The 22853-nt window shown below is 38.1% G+C and overlaps 2 protein-coding genes across 4 annotated transcripts in view; one reads left to right on the top strand and one right to left on the bottom strand.

The window, feature by feature from the left end:
* Positions 1 to 218: 218 nt before the first annotated feature.
* LOC144654621 (protein transport protein Sec24C-like) overlaps positions 219 to 22853 on the bottom strand; it is a 24553-nt gene continuing 1918 nt past the window's right edge. For 2 of the 3 annotated variants that reach the window (XM_078514815.1, XM_078514817.1), the window contains 3 exons: positions 22633 to 22736; positions 22137 to 22226; positions 219 to 916 (listed from right to left, as the gene is read on the bottom strand). In XM_078514815.1, coding sequence (XP_078370941.1) covers positions 773 to 916; positions 22137 to 22226; positions 22633 to 22716 — 318 coding nt within the window. In that variant the 5' untranslated portion in view covers positions 22717 to 22736 and the 3' untranslated portion in view covers positions 219 to 772. Of the gene's footprint in view, positions 917 to 20460; positions 21154 to 22136; positions 22227 to 22632; positions 22737 to 22853 lie in introns of those variants that run through there. The other variant, XM_078514816.1, reaches the window with a different exon arrangement.
* LOC144654620 (DELTA-stichotoxin-Hcr4a-like) lies at positions 8633 to 12432 on the top strand. The gene is made up of 2 exons (XM_078514813.1): positions 8633 to 8694; positions 11732 to 12432. The coding sequence occupies exon 2, from the start codon at positions 11754 to 11756 to the stop codon at positions 12285 to 12287; it is 534 nt and encodes a 177-aa protein (XP_078370939.1). The 5' UTR covers positions 8633 to 8694; positions 11732 to 11753; the 3' UTR covers positions 12288 to 12432.

The following is a 22853-nucleotide window of genomic DNA, read 5'->3' as shown; positions in this document are numbered from 1 at the left end:
CTAGTTTGTGGAAATTAAGCTTGAAAAACCAGATCAAACTTAAAATGAGTCGCGCAAAAATAAAATGCATTGCTTTTCATCAGGGATAAGAAACAACCTCGTTCCCGGGCCTCTCTCCTTTTCCTCCCTTATCGTCAAGGAGACAAGGGAGGAAAAGGAGAGAGGCCCTAGGAACGAGGTTGCAAAAGGAAAAGCGGGAAATTTCAGAAATTCAGAAATATCAGTCATAAAGTTTGCTTTAATTCAGATGAGTTAGAAAATAATAAATGATCATTAATTTTGAACAATTGCATTTTGCTAGCTGTAAACGCGGTGTGTTGTGAAGACCTTTTCATTTTACAGTGGAGTAAGATATGCAAAACAACACATCTGTGTTATTTTTGCTAACTTCATCATAAAAGTTTCGAACAAACTTGGCTTGGATGCTTCGCTTTTCGCCTTCCTATTAGAAAACTAACGGAACCCAAGGAATGAGTAAATGTCACTGCATGCCACTGTTCTAATGCAGCTTTGGTTTTTAAAATCTAAACTCTGTCGGTACATTTGAAATTTTGTCATTCGAATATAAACCTCTGTCGGCAAATTTCTCTTCCTTGGGGAATAGCATGTGGCCTTTGCATTTTTTTCTTTTCACAATTACTCAAAACATTAATTAAGAACGCCAACCAAGCTATAGTTTTGAGGAGTTGCGAAACGAATCGGAGGTAATGTTCGCTATTTTCATTTTATCGCAGCCTTCCCAGTGAAAGTTCTTCTGTCGATGGATTGTAAATCAGTTCATGAAGTTTCTAATCTCCTTGTGCATTTGGCAGAGGAAGTCCACATAGCTGTGAGCTACTGGGTTGACACCTTTGTCTTCAACGAGGAAATGTTTGAACCATCCTTCAAGTTTGTCTCGCTGTCGTACAACGGTTAACTGAAAAGACAAGAATAATAAAGTATTACTAACAACAATAAACATGAGAATGATGTTGATTAATTACGAGCTACTTAGGGAAAAAAAACTCCGAGTTTTTCGAGTTGTCGAACTGACTTTCACACCGGTTGGACGCTTAACCTTTTCTACCCAATTCTTTGTTCACTGCAAACTTCGGAAGTTGTACGCGCAACATAAACGTCTCCAAAAGAAATTACCTTAATTAGAGACTTGTTTATTAGTTTCTTTAGTGCTCAATAAAACATAAATGTGTGCTTTCTCATCTCTGCTTCTCATGGGTAAAATGCTGACCAACCCAAACATTAAATCACCTAGAATGATGGTCCATGGTAATAATAATAAGAAGAACTTTATTTAAGTGTCTGGTCTTCTAGCTAGCCTTAAGCTTACTAATCGGGGACACTGTTTAAATTAAAATATAATATAAGTATAAAAACGATTCTGGTCTATTTTACTGCATTTTCCAACACTCTTTGTATTTACATCTAATTCCTACAATTAAGATACTACTTTAAAATACGGAATATCGAACCTATATTTAATACTTATAGGGTGTTTTCGGCTCAAGAGTTGCAAAGGTGACACCCTTTGCATGTGTCTCCTCCGACAAGTCCACTGAGGTCCCTTCCCCTGATGTTCGCCTTGAATCGCTGCAAGGACGTTTCGTTTTTGTCCCTATTGTCTAATTTCGACCACATCAATGGCCCAAGGAAACGAAGGGAATGTTCCCCGTACTTGACAGTTCTTACTCTTGGTACGTAAAAATCTGAGTTCCTTAAGCTATAGCTCGAGGGTGTTCTAGGAAAAAGCTCTACTACGTTGCTAGGTAGTCTGAAATTCAGCCGTCCTCTCGACCCAACCCCCCAACGGAGGGGCGCGGGCGAGAGGGCCCCTCCGTTGGGGGGTTGGGTCGAGAGGACGGCTGAATTTCAGACTACGTTGCTTGGCAGTAATCTATGTTTCACTTTAAACATGAAAATTGCGATCTCTTGCAATCGTTTGTTATACAAGCTGGTCATCCCCTCGCGTATTAGGAGGTCACTATAGGAGGAGACCCGATCGCAGAATACTGTACGGAGTCCTCTCTCATTGATCCTCTCTAGTTTCCTTGTGTCGCTTGCTCGGCAGAAATGCCACACCAAGCTACAGTATGTTAGATGGGGAACTATTGCTGTCTTATAGATCTTTAATTTTGCATGTATGGGGATGAGGTTTTTCAGCCTTCGTAGGACGCCAATCATTTTGCTAGTCTTCAAGCAAACCTGCGATATATGTTCCGTAAAGTTAAGGTCCTTGTCAATGATCACGCCCAACAGCTTAAATGCATCGGTGATATCAATTCTACTGTTGTTAATTACTAACTCCGTCTGTTGTGTATCTCTCGCTATTATTATTATTATAATAATATATTATTATAACATAACGTCTGAATAAACCTCGCTGCTTTGCATCGAGTGTTGTAATTTTATTAAATCTTCATTTAATTTATGTGTCTTTATAATCTGATAAAGGAACATGGTATTTCATTTCACTACCTCGAATGGTTGATAGAGCCCTCGCCTGAGGCTTGGGTTCTATCTACGCCCTACTGGATGCGGGGACTTGGCTATTATAATTATCTTTACTTGAGTATAAAGACATAGAAACGGAGTATAATCAGTCTATAAAAATGAATGACCAGTGTGATATACATTGGCTAAAACTTCTGGTCTTTTCTAGAATCCATGGATGAAATCATCCACACAACGGTCTGTTCGTCGTTACCCTCAATTGCTAAGTGTGTTATGACTTTCAACTTGGCCTTGTCAAAACAGTGATAATTAACCAAGCTATTTATTGACTGTTTCTTTGTTATCTTTTGTCTAGAAGCGACACAAAGACAGCTAAGGGCAAAACGATTTTAATCTTTAGTTCACAACCAAACTCTGAGAAAGGTATGTAGACTTTTGGAAGCGCCTCAGCAGGTCGTTAAGGGATCTTTTCTAACTGTTACGCATGTACACAGTCGGGGTCGATCAGACACTGTTTCGCATACATGTTTGGCCAAGAATACCGCGAGACACAATTTGTGTGCAAATATTTCTTATCAAGTTAGCAGCACTAATGTATGTTTTAAATTTTAATTCGGTTTGGTTTGGTCACAGAACTTTAAATTAAAAAGCCTTAGAGAATTTCGTTGTTCCCGAGTTATACGCGTTTCGCGTAACATTCAGAAGACAAATACTATAAAACGTTCTGAAAAGTTGAGCTTCCCGTTGTTAATGCAGCTAAGATAACTTAAAGCTTTGCCATTATAACCGAATGTTGTCCGTCACTGAGCCGTATTTCGATTCCGAATCATGGCTGCTCTTCATCCACAGGCTAAGAAGTTAGTACTTCATCCACAGGCTACAGAAACAGTACTTAAGTACTGTTTATCATGCTGTACAAGGACAGGTTCTAACTATAAAATCTGTGGATAAAACCCTAGTGTGTGACCATTCAAATGAAAGCTACTGAGCAGTACTTTCATGTGGTACTGTTTATTATGCTGTGCAAGGACAGATTCTAACTATAACATCTGTGGATAAAACCCTAGTGTGTGACCATTTGAATGAAAGCTACTGAAGCTACTACTTTTTCGATGGCAGATTTTTGTACCAAAACTATACAGTGTGCCTCGGGAAAAACTACACCAAAATAGTGACCAATCTGATAACAGGTTGTTCAGTTGTTGTTCAGGCAGATTTTAGTCTTCCAAGGATAGAAGATATTTGAATCTAGAAAGAGCCATGAATATAGAAATTTGACTTGATGAGTGTGCTAAAAGCTGAGGTTGAGTTTGATTGCATACGCGAAGTTTAAATCGTTATGGAATATTCTCGTGGATAGCTTTCTCATACAAAGAGGTATTCTTCATCGGAGTATAAAGAATATATATGACGGCGGTACGTCTGAATAAACCTCACTGCTTTGCATCGAGTTTTGTAATTTTATTAAATCTTCATTTAATTTATGTGTCTTTATAATCTGATAAAAGAACATGGTATTTCATTTCACTACCTCGAATGGTTGATAGAGCCCTCGCCTGAGGCTTGGGTTCTATCTACGCCCTACTGGATGCGGGGACTTGGCTATTATCTTTACTAGAGTAAAAAGACATAGAAACGGAGTATAATCAGTCTATAAAAATGAATAATGATAATGATAATGATAATCAATTTATATAGCGCATTTTTCATATGTAATGTTCAAATGCGCTGTACACATACTGTAATTTACTACACAAAGGCCAGACCACAACACCGGGAACTTCGTGCCCTACTCTTTGCGAATAGTGTGTGGGTTCTTTAACGTCCCCTGTTAGAAGACTGAAGATACAGGAGACGGGACCTACGGTTTATCGTCCTTTACCGAGAAGACTTAGAATGTCTAACCATTTGCAGATGTAATTACAAAGGATGACCAGTGTGATATACATTGGCTAAAACTTCTGGTCTTTTCTAGAATCCATGGATCAAATCATCCACACAATGGTCTGTTCGTCGTTACGCTCAATTGCTAAGTGTGTTATGACTTTCAACTTGGCCTTGTCAAAACAATGATAATTAACCAAGCTATTTATTGACTGTTTCTTTGTTATCTTTTGTCTAGAAGCGACACAAAGACAGCTAAGGGCAAAACGCTTTTAATCTTTAGTTCACAACCAAACTCTGAGAAAGGTATGTAGACTTTTAGAAGCGCCTCAGCAGGTCGTTAAGGGATCTTTTTTAACTGTTACGCATGTACACAGTCGGGGTCGATCAGACACTGTTTCGCATACATGTTTGGCCAAGAATACCGCGAGATACAATTTGTGTGCAAATATTTCTCATCAAGTTAGCAACACTAATGTATGTTTTAGATTTTAATTCGGTTTGGTTTGGTCACAGAACTTTAAATTAAAAAGCCTTAGAGAATTTCGTTGTTCCCGAGTTATACGCGTTTCGCGTAGCATTCAGAAGACAAATAATATAAAACGTTCTGAAAAGTTGAGCTTTCCGTTGTCAATGCAGCTAAGATAACTTAAAGCTTTGCCATTATAATCGAATGTTGTCCGTCACTGAGCCGTATTTTGATTCCGAATCATGACTGCTCTTCATCCACAGGCTTAGAAGTTAGAACTACCTTGTACAGCATGATGAACAGTGCCACATGAAAGTACTGCTCAATAGCTTTCATTTGAATGGTGGGTTTCATCCACAGGCTTAGAAGTTAGAATCTGCTTGCACAGTTTGATAAACAGAAATAGTAGTGCTCAATAGCTTTCATTTAAATGGTCACACACCGGGGTTTCATCCACATACTTAAAATTTATAACCAGCTAGTATAGCATAATAAAAACAGTACTACAGAACGTACTGCTCATTAGCTTTCATTTGAATACTCACATCCAGACATAAAATTATTATTATATTATTATTTTTATAAAAGAAACTTGAACTTTATACGATCTGTGAACAGTAAAAAAAACAACATTCTCTCCATCGACAGCTTCTTGTCCTATATTTGTTATATTCTTTCATGTCGTACTGTACTGTTACTGTTTATTATGCTGTACTTGTAAGCTGGTTCTAACTTTTACGTCTTTGGATGAAAATCTAGTGAGTAACCATTTAAATGAAAGTTTTGAGCAGTTCTTTCATGTGGTACTGTTTATTATGCTGAGCAAGGACAGGTTCTAACTGTTAAATCTGTGGACAAAACCCTAGTGCGTGACCATTCAAATGAAAGCTAGTGAGCAGTACTTTCATGTGGTACTGTTTATCATGCTGTACAAGGACAGCTTTCTCATACAAAGAGCTATTCTTCATCGGAGTATAAAGAATATATATGACGGCAGTACGTCTCAATAAACCTCGCTGCTTTGCATCGAGTGTTGTAATTTTATTAAATCTTCATTTAATTTATGTGTCTTTATAATTTGATAAAAGAACATGGTATTTCATTTCACTACCTCGAATGGTTGATAGATCCCTCGCCTGAGGCTTGGGTTCTATCTACGCCCTACTGGATGCGGGGACTTGGCTATTATCTTTACTAGAGTATAAAGACATAGAAACGGAGTATAATCAGTCTATAAAAATGAATGACCAGTGTGATATACATTGGCTAAAACTTCTGGTCTTTTCTAGAATCCATGGATGAAATCATCCACACAACGGTCTGTTCGTCGTTACCCTCAATTGCTAAGTGTGTTATGACTTTCAACTTGGCCTTGTCAAAACAATGATAATTAACCAAGCTATTTATTGACTGTTTCTTTGTTATCTTTTGTCTAGAAGCGACACAAAGACAGCTAAGGGCAAACGCTTTTAATCTTTAGTTCACAACCAAACTCTGAGAAAGGTATGTAGACTTTTGGAAGCGCCTCAGCAGGTCGTTAAGGGATCTTTTTTAACTGTTACGCATGTACACAGTCGGGGTCGATCAGACACTGTTTCGCATACATGTTTGGCCAAGAATACCGCGAGATACAATTTGTGTGCAAATATTTCTTATCAAGTTAGCAACACTAATGTATGTTTTAAATTTTAATTCGGTTTGGTTTGGTCACAGAACTTTAATTTAAAAAGCCTTAGAGAATTTCGTTGTTCCCGAGTTATACGCTTTTCGCGTAGCATTCAGAAGACAAATACTATAAAAACGTTCTGAAAGTTGAGCTTCCCGTTGTTAATGCAGCTAAGATAACTTAAACTAACTTATGCTGTGCAAGGACAGATTCTAACTATAAAATCTGTCGACAAAACCTTAGTGTGTGACCATTCAAATGAAAGCTACTGAGCAGTACTTTCATGTGGTTTTGTTTATTAGGCTCTACAAGGTCAGGTTTCAGCAAACCCTGGGGTGTGACCATTCCACATGTATAAGGAGGTTCGGCCACTAATTTGCCGAACCAAGGCCACTTTAGGCGGTAAAATCCCGATTTCTTTCTCTCTGACATTATTCGTTTTTTGGCTTTTCGAAAAGTACACATAATAAGCTACAAAAAAACGCAAAAATATTTTTTACTTCATAGGCACTTTAAAGAATCGTTGGTTTTGTTTGCTGTACTTGATATGTTTAACCTGATCGATTACTGTTATTTATCTGTACTAGAAAAAAGCCCACTTGTAGAACTCTTATCTAATCAGTCGGTTGTTGACTATCGCTCATAGAAAACGAGGGCGAGTAGTATAATTGTTTTAGTAGAAACTCTTATAGGACTGCAGTCCAAAAATCTACAATTTTACGTTCTTATAAGCCAAAAATGAAGAGCGCGCGATCGTTTTCTATCAGCGAATAGAAAACAGTGGGAGAACCAATCAGATTGGCGAATTTTCAATAGAACAAGGTTGAGTTTCTACTAATAGCCTTTAGTACGGAGTGAATAGCTAAATGGAAACGCGTTATCCGATATTGACTCATCTTTGTTTATCTTTTTGCTTACGGTTTGTTTCTTCTAGAATGTTAAAGGTTGTTTAATAACCAAGGAAGCAACCAAATACACACTCTATATGAACATGACCCGAAAGACCGCAATTATTTTGAAATAGCTAGCCTTTTCATTCTACATAATCTTGAGAAAAGACTTAGAACTAAGCCTGCTCATAACATATTCGCCGATTGAGTTCTAATTCGGTCCTCTATGGTTCTCTGAATATATTTACATATACAAGAGGAATTAGAGTGTTCCTGGTTTTCTGTTTCATAATGTTATTTAAGCAAGATCCAGCATTTCTTCGTAAGAAATTATTTCTTACTGTTGTCAAGAGAAATCGTAATTCTGTTTTATTTTCGCTGGGGCATCAAACATTTATTTTATCTCGAAAACAGAATACTTCAAATCTTTTTTATTCTGTATTCATCAACTGCCTAGCCTGCGTAGCTGGTGGTATTTTTGTCGCGGCTTCGCCGCTTGCTTGTGCGCGCTTTTAACCCCAAAATACCGCCAGCTACGCAGGCTATCAACTGCCAAAAAGTTAACCCCCTAGGCTATTTTGGAGAACGCAGTTATATCCTTTCGAATTCTCTTGCAGTTCTAGAATTTTACCAAACGCGTAGAAAATAATTGTTGGTAAACAAAGTATGGTACTCTTGTTGTATAACCGGTAAATTAATTTGAAACAAGTGTTCCACGTCAAAACTCCTTGCGTGATCGCAATTGAGCAATTTTCATTAGTGTGCACACCAGGTAACAATCTTCTCACCTGTTTTTGCGGCAACTGTTTTAACTGTGCCTGGAGCAAGTTAAACAGCTCTAATGAGTAATTCAGAATGCTGCTCAAATTGCTTGTTTGGTTGTTTTCAAGACGAAAAACGTTTAATTAAATAAGTATAATTTCATCAAAAAATGCATAAAATGGTACAAATTTTATTGAAAGGCACCCGTAACTATAAACATGTCTACTGCCAGTGTCTAGAATCAACGGATGAAATCCCATACACAATGACACTATTTACTCCCACGTTAGTAAGTATGTAATGACGTTCTATTTTGGAACTGTTCCGAGTATAAATTATCAATTTTATTATTCCTTTGTTTTCTTTCAATTATGCCGCGTCCCCTACTTAAGAAGTTGGCTCAAAGAACTTGCTTCATTTCGCAGTAAATCTCGGAGAGGTAAGTACATTTTTTTAAGCGCCCTACCGTAAGTTTTCGTACATGATTTGAACTCCAATTTTTTTTCTTTTCAGTAGCCAGTTGACTGTGCTGAGTTTCTGGAGCAGAATCTTAAGCCAAGTACTTTCAAACTTTGGTAAGTTGTACAGTTAAGTTAGCATGATAATCGTGTCTCGAATTCTTTCGCAGAAAGTGCAACCCCAAATCTGTTTCTTAAAAGTTAGGATTTCAACACAGAAAAACATTATTTTGCACATTGCCAACGCCTTTCTGGAGCGTCAACAAGAAAATGAAAAAAAAAAATCAACGTTTACTGTTTTATCAATCCCGATCGCGTCTCTAATCATAGAATAATACTCTGGGATGATCTTATAATTCTTTAAAATTAACTCTCTCTTATTACGTCGATCTTGCTCTGGGTTTCATCGCGGTATTTGGTATAGAAAGTCGGTGAGCTACGTTTAATTAGCTTTTTATTCTGAGCAAAACAAAACCTAACTGCTGTAAATTCGGTTCATAAATCTCTTTTTGAAAGGAAGTGGCATTCAACCAAGCGGATCCAGTCGAAAACCGATGAAGTTTAGGCTTGGAGCATTTCATTTTGCAGATTGTTAAAAAGAGACAGGCTTGAATATTTATTGGGATCTCTATCTGTTAACTTTAATCTTTTTCATTTAAGGTTTGACTGATTTATTTGTGAAATGCGATAACCGTATAATTGAGCGCACTTAGTTAAGTTAGCTTCTCCTAGAAAATGCCTGAAAATCTAGTCCTGTATTGTCATGTATACTGTTTTCAGGAGACGTAAAAACTAAACACTTTGGTATTAAGATAAAAAAAAAAATGCTTGAAAACTTTCATTCTTGCAGAGTCACAAATCAAAATTGAGGCATCTGATGAATCTTGTCAGGAATTAGTTTACAATGAGCTAGAGTGAATACTGTGACTGCTTGCGAGTAATTTGTTTAATCATAAAAGCAGTTTTTGTTGTTAGTTAAAAAGCCTTGTGTTCGATTGTGTCAGCTTTTTTTTTCTGCTCACCCTTAGTTTCAATTTTGGTTCAACTTCTTAACTCTAGCAAGAAAATATGTTTGTTATTGCACGTTCGCATTGCAGATCTCACGCCTAGTTGATTGTGTGAAAAATACGCGAGAAAGGAAGATCGAAATGATATAAGCGTTTTGACATTTTAAAATTCTTGTGTTGTAAACATTTTAAAGTGCATACTTAAGATTTTGCGGTTCAGTGTGCTGAAGGCTTTTTTGCTTTTGTTTGCGTGCAAAATTAACTTTGCTTTCTGATCATAAGGATAGGTGACCAATGATCGGATACCAGAATGTCCAAGAATGATCCATTTTTTCCAGAGCGACGCAACTTATCAAAGCCAAAATGTGATACTTACCAAAAATACCAACCCGTATTAATGTTCTCTTGGGTGCGAAACATTGCAAAACTTTTGTTTTTAATACCCCTTTCCTTTTTTGGTTTGTTTATTTTAGTTTTGAGTTGAAACTTAATTAAGAGGGCTTTGTCACGGATTTTAACTGATTATTGAACAGCCAAAATTTCTATTTGTGTCATAGGAAACCTAAAAACAATGGTCCATTTTTATTAACAATTGCTATATTAGAGCACTGAAACTGTTAACAAGCGTCTTTGACTGCGGATGGCTAGGATGGAACTGAAATGGATTGCAACTTGAAAAATTGAGGCGTCTTCAAAAAAATCGATATTTATAGCTGAAGTTTGATTCCTATCCGCAAATTAAGGTTATACCTTCCTTAAGATGTTCAAAGATAATGTTTTCCGTGGGTTAAGTTGCCTACCGCTAATTTCAGAACAGTTTAGACCAGCGATTTTTGTTTTGCAACTCCACAATTTGCGCATTGAAAAGAACCCCGTGAATTACCATAAGACAATACCAATGCTAATTGCGATGTTCTATTGTTTTTAAATTTACAACAGTTTTATAGCCACGCGTGTGCCTCAATTATCCCTGATGATGCCGTAGATCGGCGAAAGCTTGGATCTTAAAACTTTTTAAAACTTTTTAACGCAGTAGTGTAAGGCCTCAGTTGAACTTTTAACACTTTTATTATTTATCATGTTTATCCTTGCATATTTTGTAAAGGTAATGCAATGACTTTAAATGGTACTGATCAGAAAAAAATATTTTATGAGTCCAGAAAGCTAGTTTTAGTTTTTGTTATATCATAGACGAACTCTTTTTAACTAGTAAGGTGTGTTAGTTGTTAAAGTAACACCTCTTTGTGAAGTGCCGCGCGCCATTTGCGCGTGCCATTATCATTGTTGTTTGTTTGTTCGATTTTCGATGATTTTGAACTCCTGCTCAGCAGAAATTGATGGGAGAGACTTATTAAGGATAATAACATTCTTCTCTTAAATGCAACGTTTGTACTCAGTCATCTTTATTTCTGACCACATCGCCGTTTTCAATAAAGGAAGGATTTTTTAATTGTAAGGCGCGTTCGACTAAACATCGTCTGCAATGTTTTTCTTTTCCCGGTGGTTCGTTTTTTCGCTTTTGCTGCGGACACGACAGCTGTGCAAGTTTTTGATAAATTATACCATTTCATTCAGTGATTGATATAACAACTTTTTTAAAACGGTAGAGCCGGGATAGATATACACACCATTTGAACTGCTGGCGTGCGCGCGGTGTGCGTACTAACGCAATTTTTCTTTCCCTGGGTACCCCAGTGATAAAAGCATCTCAACGCGCAACAATCCGCTCTCCTCCCCACTAACGTTGCTAATTTGCCACGCCGACAATCTTCCGATTACCACAAACTTATCGTCGGCACCTCTCGGCTCAATTCTGCCCTCCCGGCAGACAACAAAAGGCTTTTGTTTTAAGAGGTGAGGAGGAATTTGAGACCGAACAATAGACCATTTCTTGATACGCAGTATTCGGTTTAGTTTTGTTTTGAGAGCGAGCAGCACTAATTGCTAGTATTCGCATTCATTGAGACGTTCAGTGATAAACAGGGGGTTAGATTTGCTTATTTAAATGCTTATTTAATGAAGGCGAAATCCTTGTTGACTTAACAGGCTGCAACCCTCCGAATCATGCTGATCATGCAGTTATCGTTTTTTTGTTTACAATTAAGTTTGTTGAAGGCTAAAGTTTTTTATTCATACTCACTTCACAGCAACATTTGAAATAAGCAGAACATGGCAGTCGCCGGAACAGTGATAGCAGCAGCAGAGCTAACCCTAGGCGTTCTCGAGAAAATTCTCGATACCATGGGGTCTATCGAAAGAAAGATTGCCATTGGCGTCGCTAATGAAACAAAAAGCACCTGGGAAGGATTAAACGTATTCTTTGAGTCTGGTACATCTGAGGTAGTTATCCCCGAACTTGTGAAGACAAAAGAGGCACTCCTGTACGATGCCAGAAAGACCGATGGTCCCACAGCCACTGGGAGTGTAGGGGTGATTGCCTATTACATGAAAGATGTCGACAAGACCTTAGCTGTTCTCTTCAGCGTCCCTTTTGACTACAACCTTTACAGCAACTGGTGGGATGCCAAGGTTTATCCTGGCAGGAAGAACGCCGATTATGATATGTACAAGGAGCTCTACTACGGCAACCCTTTTAAAGGCGATGACGGCTGGCACACCAAACCGATTGGAGAAGGATTCAACATGAAAGGCATCATGACAAGCGGGGGCTCGTGTACGCAGGAATTAAGGATCTTTCAGTGAAGGTGCACCCACTCAGCTTCATTTATTACATTTTGTTAAAGTAGTTATGCATGACAATTTTTTGTTGAATGATGTAATGACGATGTGCAACACTTGTACACGTTGTAAGCTTTAGATGCCATTCAATAAAAGTCATGTTTTATTATTGGCGTGATAGACGTGATAGTGTTGTAAGTCAGTTGACATAAACAAAGCTCATGATACGAAAAGTGTAACTGTTATTAATTTGTGGGGTTTATATAAATATTCGCTACGAGCGTAACGTGACTGGCACAAGAAAGCGGTTTTGTGTTATAATGCCGGATTATCTCGAGAAATTGAGCTCTCTATATAAAGCCCAGTGGTCTAAAAAGAATTGTTAAAAAAACTAGCAATGGTATATCGCAATTCCAGAGTTTTGATTGGTTAACAGGCAATGGTATATGACCTCATATACCATGGACCATAAATATGGTAGGTGTACGCGTCAACGAGAAAAGCAATTGCAATTCTTTGGGTGTTTTTAATAAAACCATCTTCCACTAGCGCTTGTCGGGTGTTAGCTCGTTGGCTATCCACCATCTCATATTCAACGTGCGCTCAAGAAATAATTGTTAAATGTATGGAGTTCAAAATAGCGTTTTATTTAAACGTTCATTAACTGCGCGCAGCAGCAGTTCATGTTCTACCCTTACTTTTTAACTGCGCGCGCAGTTCATGTTCTGCACTTACTTTTTTTTTTTTAACTGCGCACGCAGTTCATGTTATGCACTTACTTTTTTTTTCTCAGTGACCAGACTGATGCCCCCGCTCGGCCAGGATCGGGTCACGCAATGTTTAAAAGCTAGAAACACTTACTAATGGGAAATAGTCAAATGCTTTGGTCTTTAAGAGCAAATTTTTTTGTAGACCGCGTGAAAACAGAAAAATGTGGCACATGCTTTGAAAATCGACTACCTTCATTTTTTGCTCAGAGATACCTTATGGTGAGTCAATAAACGTGGTGTATGTTTTTAGTTTAAATCTTTTTTCATTTTCGAGAAAATATTCAAAAATTGTAACGAGCGCCCGACGCCATAAAATGCCCGAAACGAGAGCGACGAACATGGTCACAAGAACTTTGCTCCTCAAAAGCGCAAAATGAAGAAGACCTTTCTCAAGTTTGTATATTAGTACAGGGGGCATTAACGAATGATTTGAGTTTAAAATCAGGATAATTAACTGAACTTTGAAATCCAGGCGAGCGTTTAAAAATCACCAATTTTCCATTGTTTACAGATTTCATTTTGGAGCAGTTTTTCACGAAACACTTTTCTTATGCGGTATAACTCAGATTTACCTGAGATTACAGCTTAGATAAGTAGAAATGATGTACTTTTTAAGGATATAAAAATTTGCTTGGGGCTTTTAATATTATCCGAGAAATAGCCAGTCCTATTTCAAGGAAATCACTCGACAGCGACTTATGTCAACAAAGCAAATAATCGAATTACGCGGTACGCTTTCTCTTTAATAAAGCCAAAATTCAAACAAAATCTTATCGTTTAGCTCCATACGAGTTAATTATTTTGTGTTTTACCCTTACCTTGCAAAAACAGAGGTTAAACATTGTTTTCTCCCTTTCTTTCGTCGGCAAATTTTAATTTCCCACGGGCAAGCGGCTATGGTACTCATGACACAATCAGTCACTATTAGCGAAGCCCTCGTTAACATCGTATTTCTTGACAATTTTAACCACATTTCAGGTTCCAAGCGGCCGTTCATACAAGAGACTTGATAACACGATGAACAGATGCACTTAACGAGGTTAAGAACCCAAATGCGACATTGAAATTCAAAGAACGGTTGCGTGTCATTACTCGTGGATCCTCGTGTTTGTCACGCAATGAGAGTCTGTTACAACACGAACCTCCCGGGGGCTGGGGTGGTGGGTACTGTGCAGGGGTACTCCCCGAAAGGGCTGCTTTTTTTTTCAAACTGGAGGCTTACAGATCGGATCTCACGAGGTGGAGTATGGAAAAGGGTATAAAAACTGTCGTTTAGGTATTTGAAATGCTTTCCGAACAGACCCACCAAACGGTTGGTTCATGAAAGTATTTTAAGGGGTATTCAAGTGAAGAATTCTCCACAGGAGATGCAGTTTTCCTATTGTTTATATTTTCTAACAAAGGAATATGTAAGGGTTATCCTTTCTGGTTGGGCTCGAACCATGTTATGAAGGCTTGGAAGAAGTAATAAAATTAAACTACATTAGCATGATGTTTTTTTTTTTATACAAATAAAAAACTGCCGAATTTCAAAACCCTGTTTCAGTATCATTCGAGTTTTCGCTGCCCAGATATCGTGAAAGTAATTTCCTTGCCATAAATGTAGCCTAATTCATTCCCAAGTTAATGATTACATAGAGGATAATACATGGTTGCGCGGAGATATGAAATTTATCTTCGAGTGTTCAAATCGATAGCTCACGAGTGTGCACAGCGAACGAGTGAGATATCGGATTTAAACACGAGAAGATAAATTTCATATCTCCAAGCAACCATGTATTATTCTGTTTATTATATAAACCTACTAATTACCATGTTTTTGACGATTTTCCGCAGATTTCCTACCATTTTCTGAAGATTTCCGAAAATTTTCAAAATGTTGTCCAAAGGTTGTACGAATGATTCGGAACATTTTCCGAAAATTTCCGAAGTTTTCCGAAGATTTCCGAGGAAGATCCGAAGATGTTTCGACTTAATATCGATTGACTTGGTTCATTGAGCATTGAAACATGGCAAACTCTGCAAGCTGATTGGTGAAAAATGATATCACACATGTGTGGATATCATTTTTTTCCACACATGTGTGATACCATTTTTCTCGATTTGCTACCACTCGCTAAAGCACTGCATGCAGTTTATATAATGAGAAATGGTTATCAGCTGTACATGTATTTTAGGAATTGACATTTGCGAAGTTTGTTTTGAGCATCACGATGAAGGAACTACTTACGCGGTCGTCAAAAATGTAAGCGAGCACGAACCTTGCGAGTTTAACGAATCCTGGAGAATTTGTGTTTTTAAGAGTTTTCTCACGTTTCCTTCCGCATGTGCAATCTCTTACTCGTTCATAAAAAAGTTGCTCTTAGAAACTCTAGTTTCCCTTTTATTTATTCAATACAAAGGGTCTACAGACTTGAAAATAAGCACCTGTGCCGTAACTATCCCAAAATTCCCAAAATTAAAAACAAAATACGTTTAGTTGGGAAAATAACTTTCAGTTTAACAAGATTGATTTTTCGCAAGAAATAACTTATGAAAAATGTTGGAAAACGCGTAAACGCTTTCTGGGGGTATGACCCAGATCACCCTAGCAAGATATAACCTCGTCTATGCCAAAAGTCTGGCTACGGCCCTGAGCACTACATCTTGCACCAACTAATTTCTTAGTCGAGGTCATGTCTTGAATACAAAAACTGCAGTAATTCGTACGGCTTTTTATTCCTATTAAACTCACTGCAAACGACGGTAATGCTTGTCGGAACCCCACCCCCACCCCCCCCCCTCCAAAAAAAAAAGATACCATTTGGCATTTTCCATCCCCGTCCACACTGATCCTGGTAAATTTGAAAACGGAGAAATCTGAAAACGCTGCGTAAAATGTTCTCCATCCACATAAACCCGGGTAAATTTGAAAACGATACCCACTTTGGAAAGCGACTTTTTAAAAAAGCCGTTTTCGGTGATCGAAAACGCCGTTCATTGTGGACGGTTGGCCTAGCCGGGTAAAAAGATGCGTTTTCAAATTTATCCCGGTCAGTGTAGACGGGGCCCTATATCTAGACTACAAACAAATCGTGAAGTGTTTTCTTTTCTTTAAGGGCAGCCCAAAACAAGACCTGGTGGCTTAACTTACTAGCATCCTTTCCTGAACACCCTAGGTGTGACCAAAATCCGTGACTTACACACCTGAGCGAGAAGATGAGCATCTGTTTTAATATGGGAGTTCCCCTCGCTGCCTTCAGTACGCAGAGGAGTCTGTCATAAACGTTTTTACGTTTTTCAGCTTGCTTTAGAGGGCCATTTACACTTGTCATTGCGCGAGCGCTAGGTACAGCCTGGGCACCTTAAACGAGGTCGCAATAATTTTCGTCTCTATTCACTCGAAAACGGGATTAGAGTTTTTAAGAATATTATCACGTTATGTGTTACAAAATCAACCGCTGGTATCAGACGGGCCGTTAAAGCTCGATTTTCACAGACCAAAACGGAGAAATAGAAATATCCACACTGTGTTAGGTCCCTCATTTTTAGGCCTAACCACATAATATTTTGTTTAACCACAAACAGACCATTACTGTTACTGGTTGTTTTCGCTACACCACGATAACATTCAAGTTAAATTACACGGAGAATTAACAAATGAATAAACCCCTTCTAGCTTGTCTGTGATGATAATAGCGGCTCAAAGCTTCACAGTTTCTTTTTAAGTTTCGCTTCTTGGGCAATTATTTTTTGTGTGTGTGTACGTATTCACTAAAAGCGGTGATCAACAAAAAAATTTGTTCTTGTTTGCTTTGGAAACTTTAAATGGGGTGACGCTCATTGTATCGTTAGAGCTATACCTAATCTAATTCATTTTCCCTTTTCTTTATATATCCGGTGATAAGCCCAACCCCCCCCCCCCCGGAGATAAGCCCCCTCCCCTGGATGATCACAGGAATCCACAGCCAACAGGGCTAAATGTTGCTTAATTATTATTTCCCTCAACACTGCCGTGGCTTGTTTCGAAACGTTTTTATTATTTTATCCAGCTAACAAGCCCCTCCGTTTATAAGCCCCACCAAAACCACTAACGAAGTTGTCCTGGCTTTTTACGTTCGGTATTGCACAGGGTATTTGTAACCGAGCCTTCTCTCGAGTGACATGTCATTGCGTGACAGATCAAGAAGCAAAAGTCAAACCGCCATTTTCGCTTTAGTTGATCTTCTGCAATATTAACGGCCAAAACACGGTTTTTAAAGCGTGAAAACAAGTTTCTTCTATAAAGTGGCCGGTTGGAACTGTCAAGACGGAAATGCGATGTTTTTTGCAGAAACTTTCCGGCATAGTTATTGCTGATTTACTAAATTCCGAATGTGCGATTTGGGAAACCACAGGCCGCCCAGACGTTGTATTCGATTTAGGTGATTATAAGACAATGTATGAGAATACTTTGAAAATTGCTCTAAATAGTACTTGTATGAAAGATTTGAAAAAAAATGTCTTACCTTATGTTTATCTTGCGTTATTTTGACATTTCTGTGCTTCTGAAGTGGGTTTAAAGCCGTTTAGACGAGTTTTTCTTTTTGACGTTGTGCTTCCCATACCCATAGAAAATTAACAGACCTATGCTTTTGGTTTTTCATGGTCATCATGGCTAGCGGCATGCCTCGCGGGCGCGTCCGTACGCACGGCGTCGCGCAACATCCGGGATCTTAAAAGGTCTTGAAACAAAATGGCTGCCCGAGTGAAAGTGATGATACAAATGTATGATGATGCTAGATAATCTTTCGCTTTTTGGAAGGACAAGAGCCCATCTTAATTGTAGCAATGAACTTACAAAATCCCAGAGAAAGCTGTGTGCCTAAAAACAGAAGCTGCTGCACCAATAGAGAAGAAATTCTGAATAATTTGCCTAGGAAAAACTATCACGAAATCCATAAAGATGCAATGTTTGATATTAAACAGAAGGTATAGCCTGGCGTTCCACTTGCTATTTCACTCCCTAGGAAAATAATGAAAATCCCCTGATGAAACTCAAATCAAACAGGATTAGTTAGGGATTCTGAGATTTGAGAAGACAATTGGCCACACTTGGATTTGAAGAGATTCGGATTTTAAGGTTTGTTATCAAAAGCTTAAAATACCAGACGAAATTTAAGAAATTAACGAGTCTTCTTGTAATACACTCTCTGATGTTTGCACTTGCCAACATTGCTTCACCGCAAAATATTTTTTTTAGCGAGCTCTTCAGCGGCCCGAAGGGCCGCAGAACAGAGCACCATACCCATAGAAAATTAACAGACCTATGCTTTTGGTCATGGCTTGCATCATGGCTAGCGGCATGCCTCGCGGGCGCGTCCGTACGCACGTCGTCGCGCAACATCCGGGATCTTAGAAGGTCTTGAAACAAAATGGCTGCTCGAGTGATGATTAGTCTCCCTCGCAGCCGTTTTTACTGCGAGAGAGACTAAGTGATGATATGATGATGCTAGATAATCTTTCGCTTTTTGGAAGGACAAGAGCCCATCTTAATTGTAGCAATGGACTTACAAAATCCCAGAGAAAGCTGTGTGCCTAAAAACAGAAGCTGCTGCACTAATAGAGAAGAAATTCTGCATAATTTGCCCATTATGGATTTTGATCGGACGTTTCAGATCTGGTGAATGCTAGCGCTGCAATTTTTTGACGTTTCTCGGAATTGTTCAAGCAATTTCCCGGAATTGACGGTACAGTAACCTCTCGTTTATTTTGTAGATTAACTCTTTTCTATTTATTCATGCGTGTTACGTTGTGAATTAATCGAAACCGAAGGCCATGAGCAATCAAAGAAACCCATGATCAATATTGCAATCGAAATGAATAAGCTTAACTCAATCTGAATCAGTCGGTTTATATTGATAATCAAAATACAACTGAATGCATAAAATTTTGTAATTTTTCACATGATCGATTTTCAATGTCATTATCCACAACAGATTCATAATAATCATTGATCTAATAGATGCTGTAGCATATTTTCATGGTTTTAAATATTTACACCAAAGTCCAGCATTTCTGTTTTCACTTCTAGTCATAATTTGTGCCTTTGTGTGTTGTCTGCCTGAGAATAGCATTGCCAGATTTTTGCCAGATAGCCATAATAGTTGAAACAGAGTTGAACATCTGGATAGGGTGCATTTGGCAAAAACGAACGAACAGGAATCAGTGTTTCTCTCCTCTATAATTCATGTCTACTGAAAGCTACTTAAGTACAGTAAATAGTAGTGTTCACATTGATTTGCTTTGTACTAGTTTTGATGTTTGATGACTCAAAGAAGGTAAGCTGTCAAGGAACGATAGACTTTCTGGCCTGACAAAAAATTCACAGCCTCCAAAGCTGGTCGATGGCATCTTTGAAGTTTGTTGGGTGAAAAAATCATTCGCACTTAAAAAGGCTTTGTTTTGATGGATGTTTTTGTTAAACAAACAGAATTTCGCGTAGTGTGAACAAGCCCCAAGCCATTAAAACAACAGCAAACCTTCAATTAATTTCTGTATATAGATTTTAAACCCCTTCAAATGGCTGACACCAAACCTGTGAATATTTTGTCCAAGTTCAGGAAAAAAATTTCAAATTAACAAATTAATATAAAGCTGTAAGCTTTTAAAAGTACACCAAACTGAATCGGTTGATATTGATAATCAAAATACAATTGAATGCTCAATAATCATTGATTGAGGGACTACATGTATTATACTTTGGCGGTCTGGCGGATTAGGTTGATTTTCAGCATCAGTCTGGGAAATTCTTTATTATTGGGCTGTTAATAATCAAGATATTCATGGCAGTCTCGGTCCTTAGGAAAAAAGGAAAGAAATTGAAGAATACATGTATTAACATCAATATTAATCAATCAATAGGTTGATATTGATAATCAAAATACAACTGAATGCGTATGAGTTTTTGTAATTTTTCACATTTAATCGATTTTCTATGTCGCGCATCGTATTTTCAACTCTCTTCTCGGTGTTTGGATATCCCGATAAAACACTTTCGTTCGTAATCTGAAATGTCAGCCGTCCTCTGATGTAATATTTCCAACTTTTCGAGGAATAGGTCGGTATAGGCATAGGTGTGATGTATGGGTTCCCTGGAATGGAAATATTTAATCAACAGTCCCAAGAGGTTCGGACAGGTCGTTTGGGGGTAGCTCTATCCACCTCCAGCTAGTTCGTGGAAATTAAGCTTGAAAAACCAAATCAAGGGTCGCGCAAAATTAAAATGCATTGCTTTATATCATTTCGCAAGCGCTTAACTGCGCTCGTTCTCTACATCAAAACGGACAACCTCGTTCCAAGGGCCTCTCTCCCCTTCCTCCCTTATCGTCGAGAAGGCAAGGAAGGAAAAAGAGAGAGAGGCCCTGGGAACGAGGTTGCAAAATCATTGAAATCCAGAAACGTCAGTCATAAAGTTTGCTTTAATTCAGATGAGTTAGAAAATAATAAATGATCATTAATTTTGAACAATTGCATTTTGCTAGCTGTAAACGCGGTGTGTTGTGAAGACCTTTTTTCATTTTACAGTGGAGTAAGACATGCAAAACAACACATCTGTGCTATTCTTGCTAACTTCATCATAAAAGTTTCCAACAAACTTGGCTTGAATGCTTCGCTTCTCGCGCCTTCCTATTAGAAAACTAACAGAACCCAAGAAATGAGTAAATGTCACTGCATGCCACAGTCTTAATGCAGCTTTGGTTTTTAAAAACTAAACTCTGTCGGTACATTTCAAATTTTGTCATACGAATATAAACCTCTGTCGGCCAATTTCTTTTCCTCGGGAACAGCATTCAACCTTTGCATTTTTTTCTTTTCACAATTACTCAAAACATTAATTAAGAACGCCAACCAAGCTGTAGTTTTGAGGAGTTGCGAAATGAATCGGAGGTAACGTTCGCTATTTTCATTTTTACGCAATCTTCCCAGTGAAAGTTCTTCTGTCGATGGATTGTTAATCAGTTCATGAGGTTTCTGATTTCCTTGTGCATTTGACAGAGAAAGTCCACATAGCTGTGAGCCACTGGGTTGACACCTTTGTCTTCAACAAGGAAATGTTTGAACCATCCTTCAAGTTTGTCTCGCTGTCGTACAACGGTAAACTGAAAAGACAAGAATATGAAGTATTACTAACAACAGTAAACATGAGAATGATGTTGATTATTAAGGTACCGTGTCACTGATTTTAGCCAAACTTAGGCATAGGAAATGACCATCAAATTCGTTTAAAGTGGTACTGTGATCAAAATTTTACCTTCTCTTTTCTCTTCGGTTTTGGAAAGTACTTACATTAATTAGTAACCTTGCCAAATTTTAAGTTCAAATTCGAATTGGAAGACCACTCATTTCACGCGTAAACTTCGGCTTCGGTATAAAATAACCTGTTAAAACAGTGAAGGAATATTTAAATAACACACCAAATGCAAAAGAAGGTACGGATGGCCAAAAGTATCGAAGACTGAAACGGATTGCTATATGGGTTTTTGAAATATGGTCCGGCGGAACAGTTTTCAAAGTTAATCTTGTCTGCCTGTAACTTTAAATTATAACGCCCGGGAGACACATTTGGCTGCAATGAAGCTATGGTTTTGTTAATTTCTTTGCAAACATTTAGTTTCATAGCGAAAATTTGACACAATTTAATAACATAAAATTAATTTAGCCGTGACACAGTTCCTTTAATTACAAGCTACTCAGGAAAATAAATCCGAGTTCTCCCAAGAGTTGTCGACCTGACCTTCACACCGGTTGGACGCTAAACCCTTTCTACCCTTTCTTTGTTTACTGTAAACTTGTACGCGCGACATAAACGTCTCCAACAAAAAATACTTAAATTAGAAATTTGCTTATTAGCTTCTTTAGTGCTAAATAAAACATAAATATGTGCTTTCTCATCTCTGCTTCTCTTGGGTAAAATGCCGACCAACCCAAACATTAAATCACCTAGTATGATGGTCCATGGCGACCCGTGTTTCGAAGATCTGAGCGGCAGATTGCGGAAATTTCAGTTACCAACAATGGTCCTTTTTTAGGACTACCCCGGGCTAAAACGAACGACCAAACAAGATGAGCTAAGTATTTGTACCTTGAGATAGTGTTGCCTCTGATCCTGTATCTGTCGTATTATATCATTAAGGCGAGCAGAAAGAGGGTTCTCAAGGACTGGAAGAGAAGTCTGAAAATAAACAGAACATTAATGAGTGCAGTATTGCCGCGATCGCTTACTTTACACCTTTCAGCGTACATGTTGTTAAACATCTACCTTCTCCAAACATACAAATAAGACACGCACGCCATCAAAATAAAGGGGCTGATCACCAACGGGAAAAAGTTTTGAACAGAATCAAATTCTCTCAACCATACTATACGAAATGTACGGAGACATGAAGACGGAAATGGTATCATGGTTCTCTCTAGTCCCGGGTGTTAGGCAAATGTTAGACGATCAACTTTCGGAGTATCAGGAACCACCAACATTTCAAAATCTACTGTCTTGTTAAGCATAATAATCTCTTTTCCTTCCTGGCCACTCTTTTTAGGTAATATCAGCATTTCCCTTTTTTGGAGATGTGATATCTTACCATTTCGATGTCAACTTGTCCAATCGTGTGGACTCCAAACACTTGGTGAAGCCAGCTTGGATCAACTTGAAGACCAATCCACATGAAAAGGGATATTCCATTTTCTGTTTGTAAGACAAGGTCATTTGTAAGTCTTGCAACAGCATACAAAGTTTTCACTTAATAGCAGATTTTTCACTGACACTTACATTTGCTAACAGCTCTTTAGTTGCCTTAAAAAA

This window comes from Oculina patagonica, chromosome 5 (assembly GCF_052425735.1).
Source record: "Oculina patagonica isolate OP01 chromosome 5, crgOcupat, whole genome shotgun sequence".
Taxonomy (NCBI): domain Eukaryota; kingdom Metazoa; phylum Cnidaria; class Anthozoa; order Scleractinia; family Oculinidae; genus Oculina; species Oculina patagonica.
This window is presented reverse-complemented; position numbering and strand designations above follow the sequence as displayed.

What these genes read in the sequence shown, in the direction of transcription:
- LOC144654620 (XM_078514813.1), top strand. Translation starts at nt 11,754, where the DNA reads ATGGCAGTCGCCGGAACAGTGATAGCAGCAGCAGAGCTAACCCTAGGC.